The 9,521-nt window shown below is 39.2% G+C and overlaps 1 protein-coding gene across 1 annotated transcript in view; it reads right to left on the bottom strand.

Moving 5' to 3' along the window:
* Nucleotides 1–802: 802 nt before the first annotated feature.
* WDR72 (WD repeat domain 72) overlaps nt 803–9,521 on the bottom strand; it is a 95,664-nt gene continuing 86,945 nt past the window's right edge. Inside the window, 2 exon segments of the mRNA XM_010137671.1 lie at nt 803–858; nt 6,611–6,827. Of these exon segments, the coding sequence (XP_010135973.1) occupies nt 803–858; nt 6,611–6,827 (273 nt within the window).

The raw sequence follows: 9,521 nt of genomic DNA, 5'->3' as shown, positions 1-9,521 counted from the left end.
ATGAGTTTAATAAGCTGCAAATATTCTCCAAACTTAATGATGTATATTTTTTTTAAAAAGACAAATACGTATAGCTGTGTTTCCCAATGAGCACAAATGGAAATTCAATGAACTGTTCATTGCAGAAGAGGACTCCAACAGCCTTCTCCAACTTCATTCCGGTACGACAATTCTACAGATGACGGCGATAGCAGTATTTATAGAAAAGGAAGATTCACATCCTAGACATGACCAGATTCATAACCGATTTCCCCTGCTCTCCTATGGACAGAACCGTTGTGTTTTAGTACTTTCTAAATATTCCATGTTTAATTAAAAATGTGCATTTTTTCTTTAAATGCAAAAAGTTTTCTAATTATTTCAAATGCATTTGGTTTTGTTCTGTGTTAAAATGTTATTGCTAATAAAAGTCAGAAACAAGGAGAGAGAAAAATTTAAATTTGATGTATGTAAAAGAACATTAAAATTGATGCAAATGTTTGATGGTCAATCAAAGTTGTAAGATCTGGAATCACTATATAAACTAGTGAAAAACATCTGAAAATAAAGAGTTGATATATTCTACGTTAAAACTACCTAAATTTGGTTGAATAAATGTAGATCTATTAGTGACAGAAGTGTGAATTGAAGCCAATAAATCAGCAAAAAGAAGCTGATCATATGGAAGGTATTTCTTCTGAAAACGAATTGTTCAAGGTGTACAATAAAAAATGCAACAAGCCGTTTCACGTCCATGCCACATACGTCCTATTTCGTGGCTGCTCTTGTGCATCTTCTAATTCTTTCGGCTAAGCAGAGTGTCCTAACACACCTTACAGGAGCACACTTTAGAAATCCAGGGATGTGGCTTCGTATCATCTGGAAAAGAAAGGCATTCATCTGGTTTAATGGTTTTACAGTCTGAGGTAATAGGCAAGAGCTTGTTTTTAAAAAGTAAGTTATTTTACAGTCATTTTCTAGAGTAATAAACTATCATTTCTGTAATGGAACGAAAACTTTTAGCAGTGTTAAAAAGTATCACAACTCTACCTCCAGAGGACTTTTCATGTCATGACTGCTATGTGACAAGAGGCAATGTGGAAGCCAAAACACATCAAGAGAACGTATGGCGTTACTCAAAACTTATCTCCCGAACAGCCTTCTCCTCTTCTTCCTTTTTTGTTTTAAAGGAAAACATTGCAATGGATCAGCAGAAAGATAATTTCTACTTTAAATTAATCGATTGTATATGTTTCCTCTGCAAAAATAATTTTCCAATTATCTATATTTTGTTTCAGGAGTAATAACCCTACAATAGCTGTAAACAGAAGTAACAGGAAGCTTATACTAACACGGCATTATATTTTCATTCTGTCCTGGTTTATTAGAATTCCACAGAAAAGCACTCTCAATCATCAGTTTTTAGCTTCAGGATCTCTCCTTATTTCATGTATGGTAATATTTGCAACTTGAATTTTAAATATTCCTTGTATTAGAAACACTGCTTAAACCGATCCTCCACCTTCCCTGAGTACAGGAGCAGTGAGAAAGCAGCACAACCTGTGTTTTCACAGTCTAAACTCATATCCTGTATTATCATGTTAGCTGTCAGCTTTCTCACTGTGTCATAGACATAGAGAGATACATGTTTTCTTGATGTCCTCTAGGTAGTCTTCTGTTTTACAGTGCGATCCACTGTTTTGAAAAAACAAAACGAAACCTATGAGTCATGACACTAGTAACCCAGAATGCTGATAGGATGTGACACTACAGCCACTGCTGTGAAATTCTTAAGGAAATTCTTTCTGGAATAATTCCTGGGTGCTACCATCTTACACACAGCCACCGAGCAGTACGGCCTATCCGCGCCGGGGATCAGTGCGCTGCCTCTACATGACATCCTCTTCCTGCTTCATGCATTACCACCATCATCAACGACGGCCAGCGCTTTGCTCCTGAACCAGTCCTCACTTACTGCTAACGGATGAAAATACAGCAAATCGTAATTCCTGAGGGTGCTTCATATGTGGAAATTTACTGAATATTTACTTTGACATTCTGCCTGCGTACTGATCAGCAGCTCTACAGGTGACACAGTGCTGACTGAAATAACGCACTCTCCAGCAGATGGAACTTGGAGCTGGTAAGTGAATATTCGATAGAGTAATTATAACTTGCCTGATAACGAGATAGTTACAATTTTAGTGCTGTATTTTTGAGCACACTGTGGCGAATAAGAGTCTGTTGTTCTTGATACATTCTCATTTCTATCTGCTGCAGCTCTGTCTCTCACAGACTGTATTTCACGGACGCCAAGGTCTGTCCAGGACAAACAACTAAAAAAGACCGTGAAAACTCCTTGGATTTTCACTATTATCTCTTATACACCCAGAATTACATTCTGTCCTGAAAAGTAAAAAAATGAAGAGGCAAAAATTGAACATGGGCGATGTTTTTCGTCACGAAGGGATGGTAGAGATCAGGAGCTGCAGAAGGGACCAGCTGACTCGGGCAGAGACTGTCTGGCTACTGAAGGCCAAAAGCGTACAGGGCTTTTACCATTTACAGGGTTTACATCCAAAAGATTGCAAACACTCTAATTTCTATCTACAACTTCCAACTCAACCTTCCATTAGCGAGGCTCAATGCCCTCTGTGCTGCCTAGTCTGCTGCAACATGTCTGTTGGGGGAAATAAGAGGCAAGGGGCATCTGTGCCTGCATTGTTTCTTGCGACTTCATCTCAAACCTGTTCCTTTTTCTCATCAGAGCTGTACTTGCAGAACTCCTTAGTGAAACTGCAGCACATCTGAAAGCTAAGACACCTCAGGTCGTGTCAAGTCCTGCTACAATCTTCTTAGATTTTCAGTGACAAAATTCAGAGAATTCTCAACCCCCTGAAAACCCATCTCAAGCAACTCCCTTTGGATAAGATGATCTGTCCTCTCTCTGGAGGTGTGGATTTTTCATCATTGTTTGTACAAGAAAACTTGGGTGAATAGGCTGGACCTAGAAAATAGGGCAGACCTAGAAGTCTAACGTACATATCCATGTTCACTCAGTTTCAGCCTCTTTCTCAGTTTCTCTAAATGTGGAAAATTTGTCTCATAAAATGGAAAACACTGCTGGGAATATTTCTTTATATCAAAGCAGCACTCTAAGGGATAATTAATTCTTTATGGGGGGTTGATGTGATTAAAGGTTAAGTTCTACAAAAAGCTGTTGCCATTCTTATTTGATTATTATGTTTAAGGCCAGAACAGAGACAAGTCTGAAAATCCAAGGCTTTGCATGTCAAACAGAAGTAGTCCTCAGCAGGTGGTGAAAATGGCAGTGATAAACCTGCTATTAGGCATCTGAGAGAGAAGCCCAGCATCTCCTCTGTGTGGGGGCTAAAATAGACATGGGCCACTATCACAGATAATGGCAGCCTGTAGGCACATGAAGGGAGCAACTAAAATCCATTTCACTTAGACAAGAAACTGCAGTCTGATATTTACCTGTGTCCATCACATGTGAAAAGTGTTTACTGCGAATTATCCAAGAGAAAAGTATAGGTTGAGGGGTTTCATTACCTATCTGAGAGTAGTTCAGATCACACACTGAACACAAGAAAACACAGGTAAATCTCAGACTGGTGTCTTGGGTAGTCAAATGGAATCCTGCTATTCATCTGAGTATATGCCTTTTTCTACAATCGCTGGAGGCCGACATCCAGAGCAGTGAGAACATGTGCAGAGACACAGAAAATGCGCAAGTAAAATAAGCAGAGTAAGCTTTATGTGATTTCAGAAAATAAAGATCACTTTGAAAATCACTCGCAATCTAATGTCAAGGTTGGAGACTGCACCTTTCACCATTAGAAAACACAGTGCACACACGGGTCTGGTAACAGCTGCTCCACAGCCTTCCCGATTCTGGGTGAAGTTGCAACAAAGACCCCAGTCTAGGGAGAGTTGGAATTCCTTGCAGGTATATTGTCATATTTTCACCTTTTCCTCATCAGAAGGTACAGTAAACCAAATATATTTCTTAACAACACTTTTGCACATGACAACATACTGTAAGTGAAGTGCAAGAGACTCTGCAAAACACGTACATAGACTTTGATATTAAAAACTTATAAATGAAGTTTGTAAGTTTGCCCAGACGTTGAATACGTGTGAGAGAGATTCTAAAGTCACAGGTTCCTCCAAACCAAATGCCAACATCCTAGGATAAGATTCAAAGTTAAAGCACCTGAGAAATACCAGAGAAAATCATAGCCAACCGAATGTCATATTATTGTTTCAATGTTTGCTACTAGAAGTAAGTGGTAAGTTCTAAGTAAATGTATTGTGTTACCAAATCTTTCCTTTCAAACAAGCACTTCTGGCAGAAGTGTCTTAATTTCTTATCACGGAATTTCATCCGCACAAGGAGCAATAAATAATTCATGTTCGTAGCTCTTTGTTGTGTGTCCCTGAACTGCACAGAGCTGGAAGGCTGACAGCTGTGTCAGGACAAGCACCAAAGATCTGACATGACAAGTGACTAACAAGTTTCTTTCAGTCTATAGTGAAAGAAGACAATGGCATAAAGTGCAAAAACGGAATCCTGAAACAAAATGAAACTGTTTCTTTCTCTTTACCTAAGTGTTTGCTATGAGCTTATTTCCGACCCATAACCTCTGGTCATTTTATAGTACTGCCCAACCCCCTTTACTCCTCACATTCGCCTGGCCATTTACGCCTGTCCACGGATCAATATGAGCAATTCTTGGAGAAATACGATGTCTCCATGACAACCAAGCCACAAATTCTCAGTGGAAAGCAGTGAGACCAGTAGTGAAATCTCCTGAGGTTTTCAGACCTATAAGACAAGATGTCTTAAAATGCAGGAATGGACAGAAACAAAAGCCAGAGTAATTCATTGTTTATTACTAGTTTAATGATGTCAGATGGACCGAATGGAACTCAGTTTTTAAGTTTAGATGCTTTATCAACATGTATTTTTGCCAGTCAATATTCACCTCCCGACAGGCTTTTATTCTTTCCATTCCTTCATGTAGATAGGCAGAATGCAGAATTGGATATTCGAGTTCCCATCCAAATGTGGACACTTTGCCACACAGAATTCATTTAAGGTTGAAATTAATGTTACCTTTCAGGTATATTAATTGTCACCTGAGCATTTCAGTGCCACCTTGGTTTAATTCTTTCACACTGCAGAACAGATGGGAACTTGGACAATCCACTCTTTTGCCCATGATCACTGCTGAAGGGACTACAGACAGTTCCTGAAGGCGGTGCCACGCACCACAGATTGTAGGTGAGGTAAGGAACTAAACTTGGCTCCTTCCCAAGTAGATTATCTATTTCTCTCTAAATCTCATGCTGGTTTCTGCTGTTCAGAAAGTAGTCCAAGCCTATGTGGCTCTAAAAATGAATACGGACTTACAATTCATTGGTTTCAATTATTCTAACACACACTGGTGTTCATTTCTGTGGAAAATATGAAAAGGGAATGTAGTTCAAATCAGGTATATGACAGCACTTGAACTCCCAAGGAATCCTGGAGGAGTGGAGTGTGCTGAAATATAATCCCCAGACATGGGTCCTATCTGGGTTCTGAGATGACTTAGGGGACCTGACATGGATTTCAGACTGCACCCTTTGACTGAAAATTAAATCTCAGCAGTGTTCCTTGGGGAAGGATCAGGGGACTGTTGGCAGCTGCCCCCTGTCAGCACAGGCTGCAAGATTTGGAAATCTCTTAACTAAGCTGACAGGCCGCAGAGACGATGAATCAAAAATATGATACACGGATCAGCACACAAAGATGCAAGAGGGTACACAGAAACCAGATAAAGCAGGGGAGGAAAATATCAAGTGAAGAAAGATGTTTAACTCTTTCACTAATGAGGACTATGTGCAGGTTACCTATACGGTGTATGCGGGTCAAGCTCACGGTTTGCTTAAAAGATCTTAGTATATAGTCACACAGAATGTTTTTAATCAGCTGTGACTACACACACTTTATATGTAATTATTTCCCTTTGGGATTCATTTAATAAATTTTGTAGATGTTTCATAATGAGAAATATAATGAAACTACATGAAGATAAATCTTTTAGTCGCCAAAAAGAATGCACTTTATGGATGTTGCTGTATTTAGCTGAATCAATGTAAAGAGCCATTAAAATGAAATAATGATTGTAAGCTGATTTAAAGAAAAGAATCACGCTATTTAATGCCACCAATTCGCTTTCCTACAGAGACAGTGTTTGAATGCCCACTGCAACATTCAACTGCAGTATATACAGTCCTAATTTTTCATCATCTCATGCTACCTTCAAAGGGTCAGACATTGTACATATATTACATAAGTAGTGCGGTCCAAAACTAATTATAATGAACTAGTAGTGTCAGCTTTCTTTTTGGTCATAAAGCCTTTATCCTTTTCTAAGACCTGAATTCCTGATGAAAGAGGAAAGGATAAGAGCTCCACACTGTGACCCCTGGAGGTGACCATTAATTTGACACTGCAGCTGCTGAAAAGGAAACAGCATTACAATGTGCTTTTTTTACAGACCCAAAAGCTGTGTCAAATTTATCACTTGATACTTGGAGATTGTCTTTAAGTGCCTCTCACCTGGACTCTCAGACTCTTCCAAGACACATCTGTCAGGCGTATCCTCCACATCTTGGAAGTTTGCCGAGTTTGAGCTCTTGTCATGCTTCAGTGCGCTGCCTGGTGCAATAAAGAACAAAAACAGGGGGAGGGAGAAATGAAATGTATTCAGAAACAAACACCTCCTGATCTTCTGCAGAGCTTTCAATTCTGAAGACATAATTTGTAAACACAAATACTAGATGGAAATAAAACAGAAACTCAAAGTACTTAAACGCAGCCATAGCATGGCTGAAAAATCTATAGACAAGAATTTATTCAGGGAGAAGTTCGAGGCATCAGCTTAAATGTGATCCCTTTGAAGTAAAAAACCAGGTTTTTCTTACAGAATCCTAAAATAATAAAACAGCCACAGAAAGCACAGAAAGCCATTAGAAACCGTAAAAAGTGCTTGTCTGCTTCACCAAAGCAGCCAGAAAACAACACAAAAGATCAATTAGGTGGTTTCGTAATTACTAGAGCCATTCACCAGAGAGAGAAACGGTGATGGTTTTAGGATGAAAACGCGTTGTGTATAACAAGCTAGAATGAGTAATAAAATGAGTGATAATTCCAAAGTGCAGTAAAAACCAGACTGAGTTACAGTTTAGTGATTATCAAATTTGATTTCTCCTTTTACTTAATTGCTAAAACCAGTTTCATTTCAAACAGGAAAATATTTTCATGGAAACAACTACTGTTTGTATATGACTTTTTAATTCACTTGGCATTTGAACAAATCCTCCTAAGTCTTCCTGATAGGAGAGGTGGTTCCCTTGTTGGTGTCCATTTCCCTCTCTTCTGTCCATACCTCCACATGGAGCCACAAGTACCATTTGGAGATAAAGTATTAAACAATATATTATCGAATAGCAGAGTAAAGACTAGATCTCATTTTTCAGTCCCATTAAAACCCTTAGCTGATCCCATTTCTTAGGAAAATAGCAATGATTAGAAAATGCTTGATTTTTTCTAATATATAGAAAACTAAGCAAGGTTCCATACTTCCAAACGGATGGGGATACCAATGGCTATACACAATCTCAGTGAGGTTTGTCCTCAGTGAGGTTTTCAAAACAAGAAATTTGTTTCCCTATAACTTTTGATGGATTTTTATTAATATTATTATTTTTACCAAATGAATATTTGCAGAAGGATTACTTAATTTAAACACCCATTCAAAATTTCCAAAATTGTGAGTGAATCACTGAGGCCTCAGGGCATTATTCGGACAGGAGGAGCTCACAAGACACATACTCCACTTGAGTACTCTGTGCGTTCCACCGGTTTGCAGCTATTGATCTCAGGTTACCAAAAGGTCCCATCACTCTCGACTCCTGCATTCTACATAGAGTCCATTTGAAGCAAGCAGGGCTTCAATACAATTGTTGAATTAAATCATTGAAAATGCAATATTAAAACATTATAAAGAATTTCAGGTGCATTTGACCTGAAAAAAAAAAAAGCCAATAAATTTTGCTTAAAAAAATCTGCCTTGGATGGCAAATAACCAGTATATAAACCCCTGCTCAGGTAGAGCAGGAACGCTGATTAAATTTCTAAGCTTACAAAAAGCCAGTAGACTTGTATCAACAGTCAACTTATGTACATGAAGAGGAGTTCTAGCTCTTGTCTCTGCCACGGAAGCGTTGACGTGATACCCTGCATGAGATGAGTTGATACTGCAGTACAAGTTACAATGAGACACAAATGTTCTTGTTCACACATGAAAACGCTATGATATGCGCAGGAAGAAATACAGGTATCGAAGATATCTATGCTTTTCTCTGATCTACACAATATTTAAATAATTATCAAATACACTAATTGAAGGCCAGGATTCCCACATCAAAAAAGAAAATCAGGAAACACCAGTATGCATATTATACTTTTTAAAAATTGTTTTGTACCAGATTTATTAGAACATTCTTTCTAAAGCAGTTCTCTCCATCAAGCAGTCAGCTCCACTGTGCCCAGTGACAGAGTGAGTCATTACAGCTGCATGAATTTAACAGCCAGAACTACTCTGAGGCACAGCAACAGGAAAATTTCCAACGGTGTACTCTGTGATAAAAGGGAGAAACCAAAAAAGTACAGCTATGCCTCTGCAGAGAAAGAGAAAAATCACAGGAGCTGTCCTCTCTGTAAAACCTGGCAGTGCCTCAAAATCCCGAATCAGCCTTTCCAAATGACTAGTGCATTTTCACCCCGTAAAAACCTCTCCTGGTGAACCAAGGAGGGGAGATGCTTTCACAGCACCAAGCACCAGTCCCAGTTAGGAGGTGGCAGGTACTTCCCTCGCTGGAAGTCTGTGCTGTAACTGCTCTCAAACAGGACTAGGACAAACCTGTTCAAGCGCTCGCCCTCTGTCCCAGACCGTGTCAACGTAAGTCAGAGAATTTCAGCTAACCTGCTTGATTTTACAACAAAGCAGAGATGGGCAGTGCTTTTAGAAAAGGTACCAGATTCAGCTGAGAAGTAACTCACAATGTAATGAATAAAAGACAGCTAGAAGCAGGTCCGCACACAGAGGAGATACCTTAGAAGGAAGGTGTGAAGTGAACAAGAAAGAAACCAACTCAGGCTAGCAAGATCCTTGGACAAAGCAGGAGGATCTCGTTGATATTCCTGAGTAGAGACTGCAGAGATTTGGGAGAGGATAGAGTCATTGACAAAAACCAAGAAGAGAGCCAAGAAAGAAAAAAAATAAGAAGAAAGGGATCACAGGCAATGTTTGGCTGACAAATGACAAAAACCAATGATGAAACACTCGCACTAATGGTGGCAAGGAGTCATTAGGAATAGTTTAAAGGGAGTGGAAAGCATGGATGGAAAGGGCTTTCACAGGGACAGAGAAGCAGAGCTCTAGAAAAAGAGCTGTTGGGCAATGAGG

Source organism: Buceros rhinoceros, unplaced genomic scaffold, assembly GCF_000710305.1.
Source record: "Buceros rhinoceros silvestris isolate BGI_N320 unplaced genomic scaffold, ASM71030v1 scaffold17336, whole genome shotgun sequence".
NCBI classification, from domain to species: Eukaryota; Metazoa; Chordata; class Aves; order Bucerotiformes; family Bucerotidae; genus Buceros; species Buceros rhinoceros.
This window is presented reverse-complemented; position numbering and strand designations above follow the sequence as displayed.